Consider the following 23,809-nt stretch of genomic DNA (forward strand, 5'->3'; position numbering starts at 1 on the left):
TTACATGTTTATGAGAAACTTTCTTGCTTTGATGACTGTGTTTCTTCTTTTGCTTTGTAAAAATCATGTTCATACACTCATTCCATATCCAATAAAAGAAATACAGAATTATTTTTCATAATATTTTATAATTAAACTAAGTTATTCTTGTAAGGTACATAGTAGTTTTTTTTGCCTAAGTACTCACAAACTTTTTCCAAAATGTATTCCTTATATAAATATAATTTGTATATGGTATCACCCAGTTTAATCCTAGTCAGAGAAAGCAGTTTGCCTACATTGTTTGATTTGTGGTTGCAGAACCTCTTTTTTTTCATATTGGCTAATTTCTGAGTTTTGCCGTACATCCTTGAAATCTTTGGTTAGGCCTTATAGTAAAATGCAAATACCCACCGTGTGAGTTCAGGAAGGGTAGCCTGAGGGTTCTAAACAAAACTTCACAGATTAGTCTACAGTCAGCCTTGAGTTAGGTTTAACATCTCACATTCAGTGTCCTGTTGAGTCTTCCTCTCCATCCTCATCTCAGCTTTTGAGCATGCTTTCTGTCTTACACAGGAAATTAAAACAGTAGGAAAAAGACTACGAACTCCCACCGGGTCTGCCTGCACCCGTGCCTGCGTATTCTGCCTTCCCCTCTGAAATGAACTGTCCTTGCCTCAGGTTAGTTCCGTCTCTTCCCACTGCCTACTTACGGCCATCCTTCTAGCAGGTTTGCCACCTTTCTGCAGATCATTCATCTTTCTGTCACTACTGTATGTTTTTTCAATAGTTACAGCTGTTATCTCTCCCATCTCTAAGAGAGCCTCTCTTCACTCCTATGTTTCTCCAGCTCCTGTGCTAAGAGGCTGTCCCTATTGTTTTGGACTGAATTCCTGAAATTCTCTTTTGAACCTAAAGTTTTGGCCTTCAACCCCCACCAAAACTCATCTTGTCATAGTCACCTATGATCTCATACTGGTTACTTCTTTCTTCTTGGAAGCCTTTCTTTTTCTTCCGGGCTGGTCTCAAATTTGTGATCCTCTTACCTGAGCCTCCTGAGTGCTGGAATTACAGGCGTGCACTACCAGGTCAAGCTTGGAGACCTTTCTTACTAGGCTTCTTGATACCACACTCAGCTGGTTTTAGCTCTGGATGTTGCAGTATTTTCCTTTGTTCATAGCTCTTCATCTTCCAAACTATGTTCCTCGGGGTTTGGTCCCTGGAATTAGTTATGTGTCTCTGCCTAATTCTCTATGTCTTTCTTTCTATCCTGCCCACCTCTGTCACACTCACTCTCTTGATGAACTCACCTAATTTCATGGCTTTAAATGCCATCAATATGCTATTAACTTCCAGGTTTGTATCTCAGCCCTGATCTCCCACTGAACACCACACCAATATACGGATTCAGTTGCCCACTGTACTGACATCTGCCTGGACGTCTATAAGCTTCTTAGAATTAACATGCCCCATGCTAAGCTTAAGCTATCCTCTTTCCTCAGTGTTCACCACACCTCCATTTTTCTCCTCCTCTGGGCCCAAACCATGAAGTCACCCCGGCCCCTTCTCCTTCTTCTATACACCATGTCAGATCCATCAAAAAACCATATCATCTGTACCTTTAAAATTATATCCAGAAGCTGCTGCTGATGGCCACCTCCCTGGCCATCTCTCCTTACCTGAGGTTAGTGCAGTTCTCCATTATCCACATAGTAGCCAGAAGGATCCTTTGGAAACATAACTTATGTCATGTTATTTCTCCACTCAGTGCCCTCCAGGTGGCTTTCTGTCTCACTAGGGATTAAAGCTGAAGTCCTTTCAAGGCTTTGTATGATTTTGATCTGCCATGTCCCTGGCAGTAGCCTTGTCCACAATCCCAGCATACCGATTGGCCTCCAGCCCCTGTGGCTCCCCGGTTTCCTGAACACACCAGGCACGTTTGCGCTTCAGGGCCTTTGGACGCTGTGCCTGGTGTGCTTCTCCCCAGCATACTTCTAGGGCTCATATCTTTGCTGACTTTAGATTTTTCTCGGAGATCATCTTATAGAGAGCCTTTTCTCTAAAAGCGCGCTTTCTCTCCAAAGTTTTCATCTTTCCTTTCCTTTCCTTTTCCTTTTCCTTTCCTTTTCCTTTTCCTTTTTCCTCTCCTGTCCCCTCCCCTCCCCTTCTCCCTGCCCTCCCCTCCTTTTCTCTCCTTGGAAATGTTCACTATCTAAAATTGATGATATGTTGCTTACTTCGTTTATTATTTTTTCTTCCTTTTCTCTCTCAGCCTCTCCCCATTTAAATATTGTGAAGGCAGGGATTTTTATTTATCAGGAGCATCTTTTTTTTTATCCCTTTACAGAGCAGAAATGAAAATTACATTAGATTATAGTAGATTAACATGTCTACTTAACATTTTTATATAATTTTGTAAATTATATTGATTAATTATTGAGTACCATCACTGTTCCAGATAGTCAGGCATACTTGCACATTTAATTCCACTTTCCCAGCTTATGTCTGAGATAAGCATTGTGACTTCCACTGATGAAAATCTTGAGGCCAATAGGGCATAATGTATTTTCTGTAGATGACTGTAAGAATTGGAGTGGAGCTTTAAAGTGAAGACCTCTAACTCCATGTTGTACACATTTCTAATGTGCTTACTTCCTCTGTATGTGTGTGTGTGGTACTAGGAACTGAATCCAAAACTTTCACAGTGAGCTACACCCTCAGCCCTTTCTATATTTTGTACCAGGTCTTGCTAAGTCACTAATTTGCTCAGTATAGGCTCAAACTTGCAGTTCTCCTGCCTCAGCTTTCCACAGGGCTGGCATGACAGGTATGTGCCACCATACTTGGCTTTCTTTCCTTTTAAAAGAATTATTTTTGCTTTTGAAATGGAATTTGAAAAGAATGGCCTTTGCCTAGCCTTTCACCATCTAAATCTTACGATCTGCTGCATCTTGTCTTGTTAACATTTCTCTCTTCTACCAAATTCAAGCTCTTCTGAGATTCCATTCTCTTAGTCAAATCACACTATTCCCCAGATTTTCCCCCATGAGTTACTTTTGTACATTTTATATATGACCACTTGTGAATGTATAATGGCTGTAGGGTAAGAAGACATAAGACTTCTCTCTTTCTGAAAAGGAATGTGGGACTCTGAGCAGTAGGACAGAATGAGGGGCAGGGGGAATGTAGAAAGGTTCAAGGAAGACTCCTCTGTCTCCGCTACCTGCAGGGACATGAAGGAAGCAGCAGGCAGTCAGAGAAGAGCTGAACTGCAAGTGCCTTTGGAGCAAAGCAGCTCAGAGGGCTCAGAACTAAAGCCTGGTCTGAGAGGAAACTGCCTTGGCTCAGGGCCCAGAGATGAAAAGCAAAGCTACTTACACGACTCTGGTTTAAGTCACAGAGATACTGTGCTTTGCTTTCTTTGGCTCCAGATAGTTTAGTCTTTTCTAATCTCATTATTTTCTTCTTTTCTGGCTTAACTTTTGATGTGAACAGTTTGTTTCCACATGTGAAAAACAAAATGGGTGTGTATGTGTGGGGGGTGATTTCTTAAGGGCACCTTTAGTAAAATTCTGTGATTTAAAAGTCACTGTTTTATTTCAAGTTTGCATCTAGACTCAGTTAAAATTAAACTTCATTTTACTGTGAGAAATTTGCTTTAAAGTAAAAATTTGGATTTTTAAAAAAACAAATACAAAGAACCTCAGAAGTATTTTAGGATAAAATTAAAATGAGATTGTCGGTCTCACCCCGCAGAAAAACAGCACATATGATGTACGCGTCCCAGGCGCATGAGGCTGCCAATCTAGCTGAGAATGGCGAGTGTTTCCTTCATGGAAAGCCCTGTGTCCTGCCGTGTGTACATCTCCCGTCATTTTTCATTATTTAAGATGAGCTTTTTAACAGCCTAATAAAACTGATAACATTAAGTGAACAAGTTACTTCATGCCATTGTATTTTCTGCATCTTCCCATGTTTCCTGGACAGTCTAGAAACTAACTTTATTCATTTCTTAAGCAAAGAAGAACTATAAAGAAGGCATGCATTGCTTCCAAAACAAATACATTTCTGTCCCCTGCTGTCTCTATGTAAGACTAAAGTGTTTTTCTTATTAGACAGTTTTTCCAGTTTACTTGAAATGTTCCATAATGTTTTCTCTCAACCTTTATTTTTTCCAATTACCTAAATCTTGCTGTGCCTATTTAATTATTATAAAACAGTTAACAAGGAAATAAGCAGTTAAATGCATGTCAGTGGTAACAGATTGACCAAATTATGATAGTTTTGGTTTAAATATATTTTAGCAAGTTTATTTTCACATCCATATTTATATTTGCTTTATAAGTTCAACTAGTCCCTCTGAGGAGAAAAGGTATCGTGCTATATAGCTTAATCTTCTCTTATCTGTGTAATTGGTAAGTGTTGTAGTCGTTCAAACAGCGCAGGAAAAGCAGCGGTCATCAAAAGTAAAGTGTAGCTTTCCAAAGACAGCCAAAGTGTGTGCTCTTTAGTCCTGGGCAATCTGTGTATTTCCTGACTGCAGACTCAGGAAATACTTAACTTTTGAACCAAAAACGGTTGCTTGTGGGAAGTTTGATAATTGGCTGCATTTTCATAGAGTGGACTTTCACAAATACAATGAAACTGCCGCTTCTTATTTAGAAAGAAAGAGAACTTCCTAAATGCAACTAAGGGCTAATACTGAGGCCGACCTCCATCTGGCTTATTCAGCGCTGTTTTGTATGAGACGCCAATGCACAGCTGGCTTCCTGACCAAGGGTACAGTATCTGTTCTTAGTGCTTTTTATATTACCCCGATGTGTTCCTCCTTTGTTTGCATAAGTCTTTAAATATCAGTGTGTAGTGCTTATAAAATGTGTTTCCTTTTGAGGGTTGAGTGAAATGTAGTTTTAAAAATATCAGTTGACTTCCTAAACTGTGATAAAACAATTATTATAATTAATTAATGAAGAGTAGTGTCACCTGAAGGAATTGAGTGGCTTTTTTTTTTTTTTTTTTTTTGGTCTAGAGAGAAATTGCTTTCATGTCTGAGTCTTGGCGGTCCTTGAATCTACATTGTTTTGGTGGTCAGTGAAGGTGTAACAACCAAATGCTGGCTACAGGTGGCACTGTGCATTTTCTAAATATCGAGACATTTGGACAAAGCTGTGTTCATTTTATTGTTAAATTGATTATTGTGTTAATGAAGATGAATAATTCCAACCACTTAGTCCATTGCTAGCTTCATAATAAAAATGATTTTCCATCTCCTCAGTGTACATAATCTTGCTCTTATGTTAATATTGACCCAAAAATAAAGTCCCAGAAATTGGAATTACATGAGACTCTTTTGAACATCTATCTAGTCCCCTCCTCATTTTTCTTCTGAAAAAAATTGTAGTTAACAGCAGTAAAACAGCTCTCCCCAGACGTACCGAGTAAATTATTAACAGGACTGGAGGTAGAATATAAACTTCTTAGTGATTAGTTTAGTGGAGTCTTTTTCAGTGTGTTGTTTTGGGTTAAAGATTAAATGTTGTCACAGAGTAAAATGTTTGCCTTGAATTGGTAACAAATCTGCATTAGACTCTGGGTTGCAGCCAGAGTCTGGGCAGTGGAGTTACTTGTAGCCTGACTATGCCCAGCAAGAATACATAGCTAGAGGATGCAGCATCTTTGAGATGCTGTGTAGCGTTTGGAGGCATTTTGCAAGCACACAATACTTCCCATTTGGGCTGAGCAGAGAGCAGAGTGAAAAGCTGTGGCTTTCCCTTTTGGGGGTGCCAGCTCTCTTAAATTGTCAACAGGAATTTACTAACCCTATTGCAGTCCATGAGAACTTTTATCACATTCTAGGTAGTTGTTCACTACTGTATATCTGCCCACGTTTGCCTGTGGCATCCATTCAATGTTTTCTGAGCACAGACTGTTTTTCTAGTGGTGATGTGGAAGGACTGTAGCAGGAAACAAAGTCACCTCCACTCAGTCTGTCTCACTTTGCCTGCAGTGTAATGGTCCATGAAAAAAAGATTTTGGAAAGATTCAACATATATGCAAAGGATTTAAATCCATTCAACAATACTTAGTACAGAGAAAAATACATCTGTTAATACTAGACTATAGGAGAATGCTATTCCAAAATACTGTGTGTGTGCAAGTAACGGATAGAAATGTTATTTCCCTTATGTTGCTTCTGATACATCCTTTAAGTAAATGCCTCAATAAAAGGTTTGCAAGGTTCTCTGATAATTCATTTCTTTGCTATGGATATTTTGCTATCTTTCTGTTACTAGTGTGTCCCTTCTGGTGTGGGATGAGTAAGCAGGCAGGGGGTGTGTAATGCTGTATTTTATACTGTGTCTTTTACATCAGGATGAGCCAAAATAGACCTAAAAGTTAGATCAGTTTTGTGCTTAGTGTCTGCAGCTCAGATGCGTAAAGGTTGTGGTCAGTCAAACCTGGGAGAAGGTTTTGAAGCTAACTAGAATCTGTTTTTTGATATAAACACCTCAAATTATGGGAAGATTAAATTATTTGCACAGTTCAGAACTCAGGATGATCAACTTTGCTTATCAAACTTGGGTCATTTGCTGAATTACATTTAGTTGTCCAGTGTTTTCCTGTGGTCACAGGGATGAGTCTTGGAAATTCAGCCACTAATCAGATTTTCACTTAGGAGATCTCCAGATAACAGGAGAGAAAACAGGCAGCGAGAAGATCTGACAGAAAGGAGGTAGAACTGGTGTTATTTGCAGTTTCACCTATAGACTACAACTCTAAGGCTGTGCTCAAATAAGTGAAATAGTGTAGCGAGTTAAAAGAGATACAAGTTAAAAGAGTCCTACAGATAATATTTTTGATTCTGTACTCTATAGAGATACTTTTGGAGATTTAGGAGTACTTGGGTTAGAAATTAAATGGAGCAGTATTTAGTGGAATAGAATTAGTGAGGAGGAATAGATCATCCCTTAGGGTTTTGCTGAACTGGAATCGTTTTACTTTTCACAAGATTCAGTGTCAGCTAGTTTATTCTCCATAGCTTTGGTCCCATTAGGTCGGGTGAATCACACAGTAAGGTAAGAAGAAAATACATAAGATCACTAGTCACATGTTAGCACTGCCATTTGACTGTCCCTGAGGTGTGTCAACTATTCAGGGTGGCTCACCGAAACTATAGCATAAGGACTTTATCCTTTCATAGGAAAGACTCTGGCCACCTGAAGCTTGTGATTTTAAAGCTATTAAAGCTTTTATAGTGTATCTTAAATAATTAAGTGAAAGAAGAAATTCTGGTTTAAAAATTGGCACTAGGAGAGTTAAAGAGCTACCCTATATCTTTGAATAGGAAGCAGCCCTTGATATAGTGTGATCTTCTTTTGCTGCCAGAGATTAAAAATTACTGAAAAAGTTTTTTTTGTTTAATACTAATATTGAAAACCTATTATGTACAGGGGATTATTCTTGGATCTGGGGATGCAATAGATAAAAATAATGAAAGAAAAAAGGGACAGAAATCACCATCCACTTAAAACATATATTCTTTTATTTTTTCAGTACTGAGGATTAAACTCAGGGGCACTCTACCAGTGCTCTAGATGTCGAGCACTTTTTAATATTTATTTTGAGACCATCTACCTAAGTTGCTAAGGTGGGATTCAAACTTATGATCCTTTTGCCTCAGCTTCCCTCATTACTGGGATTACAGGCATACTGTGTACCTGGCATATATATCTTACTTGACATAATAATTAGACTATCAAAAAATAGATAAATAAGCTATATAGAATGTTAAAAGCGCACTATGGGGAGCAAAAAAGCAGGGAAAAATCCAAAGAAATGGTGGCTGTGTGTATGTGCAAGTACACTGGGGCATATGAGACACCTGGGGGCGCTGTCTCATAAGGTGACCTGGCTTTAAATGAGGTGGAGTGAGCAAGGTGGATATCTAGGGCAGGAGCCTGCAGTTTGGAGAACTTCAAATAGGATAAAGGACTAGCAAGGAGGCCAGTGTGGCTGGAGTGGAGCAGGCAGGAAAGGAATGTAGGAGATGTAGGGCAGAGGAGACGAGGTGAGGATGGAAAGATGAAAGTCCAGGTTGACCATCTAAAGTCACAGGGAAGATGTGCCGCCACAGTACAGATTTAATCTCCACCCGTATCTGTGGTTGATAAGGGTCCTCTGGGGCACTGAAGATCTTGTCTTTTACTCTTCATCAAATTAGAGAGCTACTGGAGGGTTTGCATGTGAGCAGTGTGGGGGAGGTATAAAACTTCTCCTATACTTTCCTCGGGTTTCCAGCAGTGACTGACCGAAGATAGAATCCAGGTGAAAGGTATCCAGTTTTTGTTTAGTAATTTTTATGTGTACACGGACTCGCTCACAAGAAAAACAAAGGTCTGAAGAAGCAGTTAGGCCAGACAAAGGGAGTAAATTAGGAAAACATGACAAGATGGAGCATTTGGGCTAAGGCAGATAATTGTGGAAAAGTGACTAGGAAGGTGGGACTGGTTTAACATAGTTTTTTTGTTAGATTTCTCTTGGTATTGACTCCCATGTTTGGCGATCAGCATGACTTCCTCCTGGTTCTGGGAGGACATCTTTCACTTGGGAGTTGTCTTGCTTTTAGGAAGCAAAGGAGGGTCAAAGTGCCCTTCTTGCTACTCAAGTGCCTTTAACTCAAAATGATCAGAACACCAGAGTGGTATATTTTCGGGTAGTATTTTTTTGGTTCCGTAAAGTAACAAGCCAGAAGTTTAATAAGGATCATTTTGGCTTTTGAGAGTAGGTTGAAGCGGGTGGAAACCAGTTAAAAGGCTATTGGAGTAAACCAGGTGAGAGATGATAAGTGGTATTCCATTGTATGTGTGTGTTATATTTTCTTTCCTGTCCACTTGTTAATGGGTGTTTGGATTCTCTCCACTGTTTTGGCATTGTGATCAAAGCTGCTGTGACATTTTGCGTATGAGCTCTTCTGTGGTAATGTTTTGCAGTCCTTTGGCTGGGTCATGAGGAAGGTCTGTCACTGGACCCTGACTGAGGAGGTTCCCTGAAGGGTAGATGGTGACCTTAGTTCAGTCTGCCAAAAGGTTCCTGACTCATATAATAGATAAAGGATTTGTTAGTGTGACACATAGGCAGGTTTATTATGCAGAGTTAGGAAGTAAGAGAGAATAGGAAAAAAGACTCCAGTTAGAGTGACTAGAAGGGGCTCACTCTGTTGAAATGTTCGGACAGGCTGCACAAAAACAAGAGGCCACCTTTTTCGGATTAGTTGAGGTAGAGCAGGGTGTGGGTAGGTCATTATCTCAGTGCTAGTTTCCAAGCTCCAGAGGAATGCCTATGCCTTGGGGGGCAGTTGGGGGCTCATGAGACATTTGTCCTTGCTCAGAGGGTGATCTCATCATGAAGTGGTCTCTGCAGTTCTGCCTTTCCTATAACCTAGGTGATCACAGGTTTAGGACTATGACTGGAGGCCTCTAGGCCTTGCTGTAGAGGATCTGTAAACGCTGGTAATCAGAGATCCCTGAAAACTACTTTAGTTACTTTAATGTTGGTGTCCTCAGTCTGAAGTGGGATTAGGTAGGCCTGGTAAATTTAGGTTTAAGAAACCTGGTTTTGCCAGTTTTCCCAAATGATTTAACAATTCCTAAGGGCAGAGCTGAGCAGGGATCTGACCCAGAGTCTTAAGGTAATAGGACAGATAAAAACTGAGCTTCCTTGTTTCCTTTCCACCTGTCTTTATTTCTTTTATCCAACTCAGGTCTATTATTAAAGCTTAAAAAGCTGCCAAACAGCTTTCTGCCATGGTGTGTCACTTACGTTTCTGCACCCACCTATGAGAGTTCCCGTTGCTCTGCCTTGCTGGCCCCTGGTCGATTTGATGTCAGCCATTCTAGCATCTGTGTAGTGATATCTAGCTGAATGGCTTCAGTGTGTATTTTCCTGGTTGCTAATGCTGATGATAGTGTTCTGGTTTTAACCTCTTTATCTAGAAAGTTAATTTTACCTTTATTGTTGAAGATTTGGTTCCTTTCAGCTGAGGCTCCTAAAAACTTTTAAAAATAATTAAAAGACGTATTCTGATTTATTAAAAGTTGGCAGTGACCTAGATAGCCTCATGGTTTCTTGTGAAACTCATAAACACAAAATTTGAAAGTATAATACTTGTATTAAATTTCAATTTTAATAATTTTTGTTATATTGGAATTTCACTTTGAAGTCATTTATGTCATATGGTGAAATTTAAATTTACACTCTATCTTGTATAGGATTTACTGCTTCCTGTAGTCAATGATTTAGGATGAAAATCCATTCCGTGTGCTAATAACAGGTCTTGATACACATAAATTATGTCAAAATGTTCCACTAAAACAGGATTTTCAATTTTCCCCAGGTTCCTGATGTAATCAGCAGCATAAGGCAATTATCCAAAGCTGCCATGAAAGAGGATGCCAAACCCAGCAAAGACAGTGAGGACGCCTTTTACAACTCTCAGAAGTTTGAAGTCTTGTACTGCGGAAAGGTGACCGTGACCCACAAGAAGGCCCCGTCCAGCCTCATCGACGACTGCATCGAGAAGTTCAGCCTGCACGAACAGCAGCGCTTGCGGCTCCAGGGCGAGCGGGCCTCGGACCCCAGCGAGGAGCTGGTCCTGGAGGGGGAGGCTCTGGGGTCCCCCGGGGACAGCCTGCCCGAGGAGGAAGAGGAGGGGGAGGAGGAGGAGGCTGAGGACAGTCGTCCTGCCCCGCCGGCCCTGGCCAGCCCCGCTGCGTCGGCCAGCTCCCGGGTGTGCGTCCCTGAGCGGATTTTGGAAGATTGCGGCTTTGAGGAGCAGCAGGATTTCCGGTCCCGGTGCAGCAGTGTCACGGGAGCCCTGCAGAGGAGAGTTCACGACAACAGCCAGAAGCCTCAGGTGCGACGCAGACACGCGAGCGCCCCGAGTCACGTGCAGCCCTCCGATTCGGAGAAGAACAGAACCATGCTCTTCCAGGTGCGGCTGGGGTCGGGCCGCTCCCTGCAAAGCGCGGGACCGAGCAGCTGCGGGACGGGCCGCACTGCTCGGGTCCCCTCCTGATCACCCGTGACCCAGAACGTGGTCATCTCCAAAAATCCAGCTGTTACGTGTTTTCCCTTAAAAAGCAGAAAAGGCAGGGGAGCAGGACGAAGCAATTAGAGGCGCATTATAGGAAGCTGATGTCAGCATGAGGAATACCCACTGTGTATGACAGATGCTCTTGTTAGCTGACATGGGCATTTGCCTCGCGCCGATTCTTAAATAAATACCTTTAAAAAATAATTGTGGAAAGCCGCTCTCAGGAAGAATGTAGAGATGTGACTCTAGGAGAGTGTCATTTGGCATGGAGGAAAGAGAGGGTTTTTTAGGGAAAAAGGAAAATCCCAGGGAATCTTCATAGATGTGTTTCAGATGAGAACGCACCATTCACCATGGCACACAAGGGGGAAGGTTAGGGGAACACCTCTGGCCTTTTAATTTACCGGATCATCTTTAAATAATTTGATGCCAGGTATACAGTAATGGGCGTAAACGATAATTCTTCATTCTAGAAATGATTTTTTAAAAATGACATACAGTGTATACAATATTTCAAGTTCACTTAAAGAACTTTCCCATAGAGGGTCTTTAGCTTGTAATGTTTGAGTTTTCTCGAAAAAAGCGAATGACTGTCCTTTCATCCTGTTTTAAAGAACCCCTGAGGGGGAAATTCCACAGAATACAATGTCTTGGTAAACACCCCCAGTGCATATTTGCTTTGTTAGAAGTTCATTTTTTTTTTTTTTTTTTTGGTTAACACTAGGCAAGTAATTAAAATGTCTCTGGTCTTTTCTGTGGTGAAATTTTCCCTCTTCTTTGGGCTATCAGATTTTTCACTTTTTCTTAGCTTGTTATAGTTATTGCTGTTAATTTTTCTGAATGGTTATTTATTTGCAAAGAATTCAGTTTAGCCCAACTACACGTATGTCATTTCACTGACCATTTGGGAGAAAATACGTTCATAACATAAATAAATAATTGTTATTTTTGGAAATCACGAAGTGAGGATACGTTGCCTACAGTTTTGAAATCATTTCTATTTTGAGAAAAATATCTGTTTTGTATCTTGTAATTTAAGGCCAACTTAGTTTTGTGATTTTTCAACAAAGGCAATAAACATTTTGAGACAACTGATATTTGGAATTAAAATTTTTTGTTGAATTGGATGTTGGAACATATGTGAAATAGGTATATTTAAAATATAGCAGTTATTTGTTGAATATTTTATTAGTTGGGTATTACAGAGTATTGTACCTATTTACTGAGTATTAATTGTAAAGTGAGATTATTAGTTGAATATATAATTATAAAGTAAGATGTTAGGTTCTAATGAGTTGAAATTAATTGACATACTTTTATTTTTAAGGTTGGGCGCTTTGAGATTAACCTTATCAGTCCAGACACTAAGTCAGTTGTGCTAGAAAAGAATTTTAAAGATATCTCCTCTTGTTCTCAGGTATGTATTGAGTTATGTTGTAGTGTTTAAAGTACCAATTAACTACAGAACAACTGGGTCCCACAATCTACCACAAAATAGGGCATAAACCCCTTCAAATTTTAATGTTTCCTAAACTTTTATTTTTATTAAAGAGAATTTGTTTAAAAATTAAAATTTGCTCATGTTTTGGTGTGTATGACAGTAACAAAATCCTATCTAGGACCCTCAGCATCTGTCCTAAGAATCTGTCTTCATTTTGGTCAGTTATTTCCCTTTGTAAAGATACTTCATCAGATGTCTTCCAGGGATGGAATTCTTGAGGTGGAGAATTCTTTTGAAAATACCACACAGTTAGTGTTCCTCAGAATCTTGGGCAGTGGGACTTGTGGGTGTAACTGAGTCATGTTTGCTCTTTATGTCGGAGCAGGTAGTGAAAGGAGAACTCATGCCTGAATGTCTATTAATGCACATGCCAAGGTTGGAAGAATGTTTTGATATTTTGTTCTTTCAATTCACAAACTATGTGTTTAAGTGTTTTAAAAATAGCTGGTATAGTGAATGTGTATGAGAGTATAATATTAGTTATAAACTGATATCTGACGACTATAGTGATATTTTAGAATATCTACCCTAAAGTTAGAGCTACCTAAATATATTGTAAACAAAGCAAGTACTTTTGAAGTAGCCAGAATAGAAGAAGTATCTGAATCCAAATATGGCCGTGTTATGTATGCAAAGATGCCTTTGAGGAGGTCGTTGGAATTGAGAATTAACTTCTTTTTTGGCCTGCTGACTTTGTGTACCTTAAAGGCATTGGATCTTGCCAAGGTCTCTGCCTATATTTTAATGTTGAAAAATCATGACTGCTTCTTTTTTTTGTTTTGTTTTGTTTTTGTTTTTCTCCGGTACCGGGAACTGAACTCACGACCTTGCGCTTGCCAGGCAGGCGCTTTTGCCGCTGAGCTAAATCCCCAGCCCCCATGACTGCTTCTTAACTGTCCTGTCCTCCCTTCCTTCCTCCTGTCCCTCTTCTCCATTCCCCTCCCTTCCCTTCTGCTTTTCTTTTTCCTCTCAAATTTTGGAGTTAGCATTGCAGTAGTTATAATATTCAGAAATTGCCCCCCAAAGATGATAACACCATTTGTATATCTTGTCTGCTGTTTAACTCAATCTCAGCTAATAGATTTTCACTTCTAGTATTTTGTTTTGATATTGTGTTTCAATTACCTAGAGACAAAATTATGTGGTATATACAAGCATTCTCTGGTAATTTAGTGACTGCATCTGAATAGAGGAAGAATGTATTGTAAATGTCTAAAGTCCCACTTCAAGGATACAGATTTGATAGAAAGATTATTTACTTTACCTGAACAGTATGTATTAAGCATTCTTATAATTGCATGTTTACTGAGGGTCCCTGCAAGATTAGAAACTCTGTGAGGGCAGCTGTGTTACTCTTGGTGCATTAGAACCGTCTGTGCTGACCTGGAATTTAACCCTTAGGTGCTCCATGAATGTTGAGTGATTGGGTCCATTCTGCACATGCGGCCTTGTGCCATGCACTGGGGAGACAGCGATGTATAAATCAAATATGGTTCCTGCTCCTGCAGAGCACCAAGAGACATCCTTAAAATGCAACACCTCCTGCCCCGCATACCCCATGCCTCCCAGTAAGGAAACAGGCAATGCTCACTGAACACCAAAAGGGGAAAAAAAAGACGGAAGATGCAGTTAAACCAAATATAAAACTGGCAGTTCAAATAGAACTTCTGCTTTTCCTTTGAATTATTAAAGGCAAACCTTACATTTGGTATTGTGTTCAGAAATTAAACAAAAGCGTGAAGGAAATGGGTGGAAAGGCCTCTCAGCAGAACACTGGTCGAGTGAGCTTGGGGCTCCTCTCTTACTCAGCGGGTCTGCTCCTATTGCATCCTCCCGCAGGACTGGGCGGATGCACAGTGTGGCTGTATTCAGGCACAGGCCTGCTTTGGAATACCGCACAACTACAAATGTTTCTTTCTTCAGAGTCAGTACACTGCTTTCCTGGCAAGAGTGGCGAGTAGGGAGTGGCTTTCTTTCCTGGAAACATTGCTACTACCTGGAAGACTCGCTGAGCTCATGAAGTCCTCTAATTTTTCCCATTTAGTACTAAAGTAGTAAAAAAATATTCTTTAGTCACTAATTAATTGTACCAGATTGCGCTTATTTTCAGTTTATGAATTGCAGACTTACTCCTCCTTACTGACTTCTTTCTCTTTGAGTTGGTTTCCTTTTTCCATAGCCACAGCATAGATTGCAATTACTATGACAAGAAGAGTGATTACCATTTATCCAACATTCCAGGAACTGTCATATAGATATTTGTTAGTCTAAATCTTATATCCTTGGTAACAGGACTATTACTGCTATTTTGAAATGAAAAGTGGAGCCTGGAAGAGAATTATTAGCAATCTAGCACAGTTTATCATACGTAGCATATTTGTTGAACCAAGATTTAAGCACAAATGTGATTCAAAAGCCCCTTTCGCTTAAATTTTGGTGATTATAGGACATTTAAAAAATTTTTTTGCTCTGCCGGCTTTTCAAAGTACGTACTGTGCTTGCTGTTACAATAACACAGTGTCGTTGATTTATTGGCATGTATGTATTCAGACTAAATGAAAGTCACAAGTGATATAAATTTTTTATTAAATATAGCTGAAGTTATTTAGCCTGAATCTAGAAAGTACAATGATTTGTGAATGTGGATAAATGTCACTTGCAGTCGTATTTTGAAAATATCACTCTTTCAACAATGCGGCTTTTTAAGTGTCTGTGACTAGAATAGACAAATAGTCTGGTGTTTTATGCAACTTTAGGGAATTGCATGGCATTTAATTCAAATATTATTGTTCCAATTTTAGTATATGTGCTGCCAAAGTGAGCACAATTCAAGTATTATCAATTGTGATTTTTCTCAGATTCTTAGCTTTCTGTAGACAACAACACAGTTTGATAAACTTTCTGACTGATGTTCTAAGAAGAAAATAAATTGAAAACACAATGACTTACAAACATGGAGTAGTGGTTTTATTGCAAGTCACAATGCATCATGCCATCAGTATTTTTTCTTCTGTGGCCCCGAGTCCCAGGGTGTTTATGGTGTTTATGAGAAACAAAACAATCAGCATTGGTCTCACTGTTTATCTTATATACCGACAGGCCATCCTGTAAGTTTGCTGTGTCCTTATGTTCCCTGTCACGTTACCGTGAAGAAGAAATACGTGGAAGTGGGAAAGTGTGGAGCTGATGTTGATTTCCTGTACTGTTAAAAGGATTCCCATGAATGCTGTGTTGTCCTTCTTTCCTGTCATCCAGGGTATAAAGCATGTTGATCACTTTGGTTTCATCTGTCGCGAGTCTCCAGAACCTGGGCTGAGCCAGTACATTTGTTATGTGTTCCAGTGTGCCAGCGAGTCCCTGGTAAGTGGCTTTTCTGTTGTCCACACACTGCTCCCAACGTATCCCTCTTACAGAGGACTCAACTGGGTGAACCCAAGCCTCACAAGGGGAAAAAAGGGCATCTAGAAACACACTGTTACCCCTCACCGCAGTGCAAAAGTAGACCAAAACAAATTGTCATGGAAAGTTTTAAACCGAGATACTTCCTCAGGTTTAACAAACACCAAGTTACCGTGATTATTTTCAAAAGGCAGGAAAAGACTGGAAAAAAGTGGTTACTTTTCTCATTGCTCAAACAAGAAGATAAGAAAGGCCATTGACCTCTGATTTTCTTTATTGCTGTAACAAGCGTGTCAGGAGAATAAAGAACTATTTGTTTTTTCTCTTTATCATTAGCCCCTCTACTCAGTTTTAGAATCTTTTTTCCTTTATGGTTTTATCTTAACCTTCATTTCCTTCCTTTGACATTTAAGTCAGTTCTTTCCAGTATTTCCTTTTCCTGTCTTCTATTACATGAATAATTAGAGTTTGAGAAGAAATACATAAGACAGATTTAGAAATACACTTGACTAGTAATTATGTTAATTTCTTTGTTTCCTCAAAGTTTTACTTATTCTTGTGCCTGTGCTACCCCCTCAACCATTTTAATTCAGAGGTACAGATATATACACTGCCATTCTTTGGCGAATTTACAGAAAATTATTTTCTTAGCCATGTAATTCTCCCGCCAAAACACATCCAACTTAGACCTGTGCACACAAGCTGGGAGCATTACCCTTGTTTCCTTGGTACACGGCACAGTCACCCCTGCTTAGCTCTCTCCTTCCGCATTCCCTGTGAGCACCATTTCCTCAGTTTAGAAACCTTAACGCGTTCTTTGTCCAGTTGTTTGTCAATTTTATTGACTGAAAGAGAGAAATGTCTCTTTCAGCCATCTCATCATCTTTTCCTCTTCAATACCTGGAATTGTCTCACTGGTGTCCTGACTACTCTGCCTGCCACTGGTTTAATCTGCCATCTACTTACTGTCCTTCCTGTCTATATTGTGCTGGGGTTTTCCATTCATCTAACCTCCTCCCAGGAGCCCCATTTGTGCCTCTTTATTAAAGGACAACATCTACGTCATCTAGCACATGGGCATTCATTCTTCTCCAGCCCCTTACACAGTTACCCCCCAAGTGCAGACGCAGGCCGTGCCCGTTCTTCTCTGTGTCTTCACACGTGTTGTTCCTTCTCATAGCTCTTCTCTGAGCTAAACACAAAGCCTGGTTTGATGGCTGCTGTCATGGAGATTTTCTTTTGGTTTGTTCCTGAAATCGGCAAGTTTGAGAGTAGTGCATGGGCCACAAGCACGATCAAGGGTGTTTTTGTTTTTCAGTGCTGTGGGTTGAACCCATGGCTTCATGCATACTCGGCAAGCACTCTACCATTGAGCGGGCCCCTCAGCCTGGGATCTGCGGCTTCAGCGAGTAGCTGGAACTCCCTGAAGGCCCCTGGTGGGTTGCTGTGTGGAGTGAGGAATCTGCATGTCCCAGGAGGCCAGAACTGGGTTCTCTGCCTTTCATCTATGAGGCTGGCCATGGGGCAGGTCAGTCTCCAGGGGCACCTATTACTGAGTAGGGAGGAATGACCTCTGTTCACCTTCTCTTTCCCACTGCTTCATCAGCAGTAAAGCAGGCGTGGCCTTGCTCTACCATAGCCCAGACGCTCTTCCTCTTCACTTCTCCTGTGGGTTATTCAGGACCAGTTGGATCATCTCATCCTCCTGAAGACTTTCCGGACTCCCTTTCTCAGGCATCGAGCCATATCACTGTCCTGCTTTCCGCAGCTGGCTCACAGGTCTCTCAGTTCCCACCGAGGCCCTGTTCTTTTCACCTGTTTACTTCACTGGCCACTCCATTGACTTATTCACTTGGTATTTCTGGGCTGTGCTTTGTATTTTCCTATTTTGAGGGACAGGTCAGGTGCTTTCCTCTGAACTCCAGGCGGCTGTCTGCTGTCTTCCAGGTGCTGGGCAATCTCTGTTCACTACAGCCCTTTCATTAAAAGGAAAATATTTAACACCTTCATGTTTTACTCTCTTTTCTGAGTTTTGTTTTATTTTGAGGGTTTAGTTTTTGCATTTTGTCCCCATGCTTGTAGATTAAATTTTGAAACAGATGTCACAGGAGAAGGTCTGGGACCTGGTGCCTTTCCCTGCTGTACTCTCTGACTAAGGCATTTGCCGGTGCTGGCTGTGCACACCCTCCAGTTCCTGTTACTTGAAGCAGTATGGAGTTTGAGTTTTGGCCTCATTCTTAAGAAGGCTCATTCAACTCTGTTTCATTTTATCAGTAAGCATCTAACTGAGTAGTGAGGTATCAGAACTACAAGCCAGAAGAAACATTACATGTATATTTCCTGTGTAATCAGGGATGGCTCCAACAACTGACAAACGAAACAAAACAAAATAGTCAGTTATAAGTTATATGAGTTGAAGCAGCGTTATGATTGATGTGGCTTGGCATTTGTAATAAGACAAAAACATTGCAAAACCGTGCATGCTGACACCTCGTCTCAGCAGCAAAACACATAATTGGCATTGTCTTCTGCTTCTTTGTAAAGTTGTTGTGAATTAGTGTTCTGAGGGGCCCTGGAGAGAGATACAGGAAGTTGAAATGCTTAAAGCTGCCCTCTCACCCTCTTATTTCTACCTTTCCCTCTCTCTTTTTCCTCCCCTCCCCTCCACTTTCCTCCTCTGCCTGTCTCTCCTTCCCTCCCTCCCTCCCTTCCTTCTTTCCTTTCTTCCTTCCTTCCTTCCTTCCTAGAGCTATATAGACAGGTACAGCTCTTTTTAAACTAATCTTATTAAACCAACACTTGACATTTGTAGAAAATATTCTTTCTTTACAATACTTTCTTTAAAGAGTATGAAAAAAAGTGCAAACTACTGATATTTATAGACAAAGAAAATCTAAGTGCTGTAAGTACGGGAAAAAATATAAGCAAAACAAAAATACAACAGAAAGGGGGAAAGAAAAGATCACTGCTACTCAGGAGTCAGAATTTATAAGTGGTTAATAGTTAATAAAATAAACATGATATTTAATTAGAAATGAAATAATAATGTCTTTATGAAGAATGAGGTACATATTCTAGGAAGTTATCTTTTATATCTGGTATGGATTATATTTGTAAAAGTAAATTACTCAATAATTAAGGAGCAAGAAAAGTAGGAAGGCTAGTAGGTAAAGAGGTAAGTTCAAGTTTTGGATGTGTTTTACATGACAAGTTGTAGCTGTTTTAGGGAAAAGCAATAATCTATGAAGAGTATATCATCTGAAGAAAGACACAAATAATTGGCATCATGTAGCCCAGGAGCAAGAAGTGTGGGATGTGACTTTGGCATATGAACAGGTGTGTGAGAACTTGCACACAGCATAGCATATAGTAATGGGCCTAAAATCTAACAGATACAGAACTGAAACAGACCAACAATAATTATTAACAATTGTTAAAATAGGTTTGATTCCATACTTTAATAGATAGTTTGAAATTTTACATTTTTCCAGAGAATTAGTTCTTTTGAACTCTCTTTACACAGTGTATGATTCTTAGACTTATCTAAAATGCTATCTAATACTGTTTGGTGTGTAATATTTATGAGCATTATGTTTATTGTAGATTTTTCCTTAGTACCATAAATTAACTTTCTTTTACCAAACTCATGCTGTTTACTGGGAATGTAATTTTGCTGGATGGCAATGCCAAGACTACTTTGTTTTTGTTTGCATGTAGTTGATTTATCTTTGTCTTACTTTGCTTTTAACTTTTTGATATGACTTTTTTTTTTTCTTGTTCTAGCATATTGAACTAACTTGAACTTTTAGTCACACTCTTCTCAGGATAGACTTTATAGGCCAGCTGGAAAATGTGATGGATTTTAGAAAATAAAACATTTAGCATTTTATTAGTCAAATACAGTTTTTAGAACTGTTTTATTGCCAGGTGATGTTGGTCACTATATTTCAGACAACACCTCTTGTTTCATCTAGAAACTGAGATGATAGAACCAGTATTTAGTATTTCCATGGGGTCTTGTACAATGCAGAATTATTAAGTAACTAGTAATCTCTGTGAAAGCTATTTATGTTACTAAGCCACTTACTAGCTGTTCAGTGTCTTAAATAAATGGAAAACAAGAAAATACAAATCAGTGTTTGCAGAAATAATTAAATTGCCTCTGAATATTCAACAAGGCAAATGAAATAAAAATGTAAAGACATGAAACATGCAGTGCTTTTAGTTCCAAGAATTAGTTTTTATTTTTAATTATAGTATAAAATGGAATAATTCATTTTTATTTATGCAATGCTATGAAGTTATTCTTAAGCCTTTTTAAGGTTCCTAATATAATAAAACATAGCAACAAAGGTTAGTTAACTGCTTAGTGTTTGAGCTTTGCTTTCAGGTATATTAAGGAGGTAAAATTTCTTGTTACTCTAGTTTGCTCATACATTCAAATGGAGAAACAGATTAAATTCTTTAATAACAACTTCTTGGTAAACCAGGATGTAGGGGAAAAGAGAGCAAAAATGATTTTGCAAGTGTGGATTCGGTAGCTGTGCTATCTAGGTTCTAGAGTTTCCCACACCATGTGGGAAAAATCACATCTTACACTAGTGATTGTGTTACAGAAAAGACATGCAGCTGGATGTCGTTTCACAGTGGCCAAGGATGAGCTGTTAGTTGGTTTCAAAGAATCACCCACGAAATTGACAGATTGCACATTCATATTTCTTGACTGGGTCAATAGACGAGCAAGAAAGAAACCAGCCTGCAGTTTTCAAGCTGCTGGCCTGGTTGTGAGACCCAGATGTCAGACACTGTGATGTCACTTTCTAGTACCATAGATCAGAACTGGAATCATAAACCTGAAGCTTGTAACAAGAAGACTAACAGTGAGGGGCTGGGGATTTAGCTCAGCAGCACAGCGCCTGCCTGATAAGCGCAAGGTCATGAATTCAATTCCTGGTACTGGAAAAAAACCAAAAACCACCCCCCCCACCAAAAAAAAAGAAGACTAACAATGTTCATAGTCATTTCCCACCATTTAAATTGAAGTCTTTTCCTCCCAAACGTCACTTGAACACATGGCTTATTTGGTTTTACACTAAAAATGACTCAGAAGATTAAAGTAAGAAGGGTACTTATTAACACAAGCGAATGTCTTCTTTATACTGTACATGGCAGATAAACTTCCAAAGAGCGCTTTATCTGATAAGCCATTTAATTAAAGAAAAACCTCATCTACTAATTAAACTGTCTGTGATAGCGTAACGCTCCATGGGATTTGAAAATAGCCTTCTAGTAACAGATGAGTATTGCATTACACACATTGAAATGGTCTTATTTCATCCAGCTTTCAATTATATGGATGAGAGGTCTGACTTCAAGACTTAATTTTTTTCTCTCTGCCAGCTCTGTACCCATCAAAATTCTACTATTATTTGGTCAGCAGCCACAAAAGCTCACATTGCTGTTGGGTTTTAATGTTTCCATGAAAGCCAGCTTGTATAGATGAGTTTTGTTCCTTCTTGTAGGTCGATGAGGTCATGCTGACTCTGAAGCAGGCTTTCAGCACGGCTGCAGCGCTGCAGAGTGCCAAGACCCAGATCAAGCTGTGCGAGGCCTGCCCTATGCACTCTCTGCACAAGCTCTGTGAAAGGATTGAAGGTACAGTATAACTCGGCCTTGCCAGAGAGGAGTTTGCTTTGGCATTTGGGAAACGAGAGAGTCCCTACTGTCACTGAATAGTTCTTTGTTTCTTTAGGAAACAAGACCCAGAGAATCATTTTTCATGTCCAGTCAGACTTGAGTGGGCTGTCAGTCTCTCCTAGGTGCTTGCCTTGCCCTCTCTGTTTCTCTCTCCTTTTTCCCTGATGAATGCCCTTCAGGAAGGGACTCGGATTTCCCACACTTCTTAACTCCTTTCTGTGTGCACAGTGGGAACTGAGCAAATATTTGTTGGACAAATGAAGGGAGGCAAAGCCATTACAGAGTGTTTAATTCTTCTTTTTGTTTCCTCTTACTTGGTGATGTGTGCTTACTCTTTTTTTCTAAAAGTGTAGCACTTTACTGAAACTTGCTTGGCCTTTGAGGGGCATTTGTGAATGACAGATCATGGAGGTGATATCATGGAGCATGTTTTTCAAAAAATGTGTTCTGAGAGGAGGAAGGGCACAAGGGAGAGGTGACCCCATGGTTCAGCTTTCCTGTCCTTTCTTTATCTCTCCTAACAAAAAATGTTGAAAACTGCTGCACAAAAGGAGAGACTGAATTTAATAAAAGTAAGTCGTGTCTGCTATGGACCAGGCAATGCGCTGGTTACTGGGATACAGAAATGGTTGAGATATGGCCTGTGCCTCTAAAGAGCTTTCAGTCCAGAGTAGAACACAGGCTCCAGGAGCAAAGAAATTCAATTCAGCATAATAGATGGAAAGAGTGCACACTCCAGGGCAAAACAGGGAGCTGTCTCTACTTACTGCAAGTGCAAGATATGATTTCTGTTGTGTAGACAGCGGAATCTGAGGCGTGTGGCAACAACAGTGACGAGCAGCAACATGAGCCACACGGCTGTTAGCCAAAGCTACTTCAATTTAGTATTCAGATTTAAAATTCATAGCCATTATTTTATAGAATGCAAATTATTTTGAAAGACATAAAATGGAAAACCACAAAAGTAGGATATTCTTTTATGTATGCTCAAGGGAGCGTGGTAAACTTCTGTTAGGGTTGTGGAGCTGAATTACCGAGGAGATGGTGCTGGGTCAATTAGGTATCCAAAGGGGGATAGATCCCTTCCGCTTACCCAACTTAAAAGGCATCCTAGGTAGATCAGAAATCTCAGTGTAAACAAATCAAATATTAAAATCATTAAAGGACAAAGAATAGTCTTATTTCTTAAAGAAGGAAGGTTTTAGTGAGCTATAAAAATGTAAAAATTATTAAAATAAGACTTGCAGATTTGACTTAATGAAAAATTTAACATATTTATGCAGCAATAACTGCTTATATTGGAGTAAAATAGTAAGCAACGAATGAGATAGCAGATTAATATCCAGAATTTATAAAAACTTTAATTTATAAGAAAGAGATGTAATTATTCAATAGACAATTGTGCAAGTTTTATTAAAAGCATTTCTCAGAAAAGGAAATTAAATAGTCCAATAATGAAAATGAGAAGTTACTGAATCTTACTTGTTTTCATTTGGAACAATAAGATACTCATGAGATCAACTACTAGAGAAATTTTAAGGATATTGGGATATTTACACAATACTTACCAACTAGCCTTTTCAGGAGAAAAATTAATATAAACTAATTAACATAAATTTCACATGCTGTGTTAACCAAAAGGTCCATGTCTTAATAAGAAAAACTTACATATGTGTGCAAAAGTTGACATTTTCATGGTTGTATTATTTGTGAGTAATGGAATATTGGGAAAAAAGGAAAGGTCATCAATGTTATAATTGAAGTATAGTCATATAAAGGACCAACTGATGGAAATGAATTGGAACTATATGCCAAAGTGGATATATCATTTTTATTTATTTATTTCATTTATTTTTTTATTTTAAAGAGAGTAGTAAAAAAAAACTATAGCAACATACCAATATCACAGACATAAACAAAACAAAGCAAAAACATTAAAAGTGATGCAGGGTTTCATAACAAAATGATAGGAATTAACAGTGGTTGCTATATTACATATTGTTATATTCAGCTACATTGCTCAGATTACCAGATATAAGAATGTAAGATTGTTCAAACCATTAAAGAGAATAAAAAAATAATTATTGAATAAAACTTTAGAGATAATACAGAGTTTCATTAGACAAGATGGTAGGAATTCA

At 39.3% G+C, this 23,809-nt stretch overlaps 1 protein-coding gene across 1 annotated transcript in view; it reads left to right on the forward strand.

Annotated features, from left to right (window-relative positions):
* The window catches only part of Tbc1d4 (TBC1 domain family, member 4), a gene marked incomplete in the record, with an annotated part of 174,688 nt that overhangs the window by 95,363 nt on the left and 55,516 nt on the right, over nucleotides 1–23,809 (forward strand). The window contains 4 exon segments of the mRNA XM_005374179.2: nucleotides 10,373–10,969; nucleotides 12,399–12,488; nucleotides 15,828–15,932; nucleotides 21,494–21,626. Coding sequence (XP_005374236.2) covers nucleotides 10,373–10,969; nucleotides 12,399–12,488; nucleotides 15,828–15,932; nucleotides 21,494–21,626 — 925 coding nt within the window.

This window comes from Chinchilla lanigera, unplaced genomic scaffold, assembly GCF_000276665.1.
Source record: "Chinchilla lanigera isolate Chin_1 unplaced genomic scaffold, ChiLan1.0 scaffold00003, whole genome shotgun sequence".
Classification (NCBI taxonomy): Eukaryota; Metazoa; Chordata; class Mammalia; order Rodentia; family Chinchillidae; genus Chinchilla; species Chinchilla lanigera.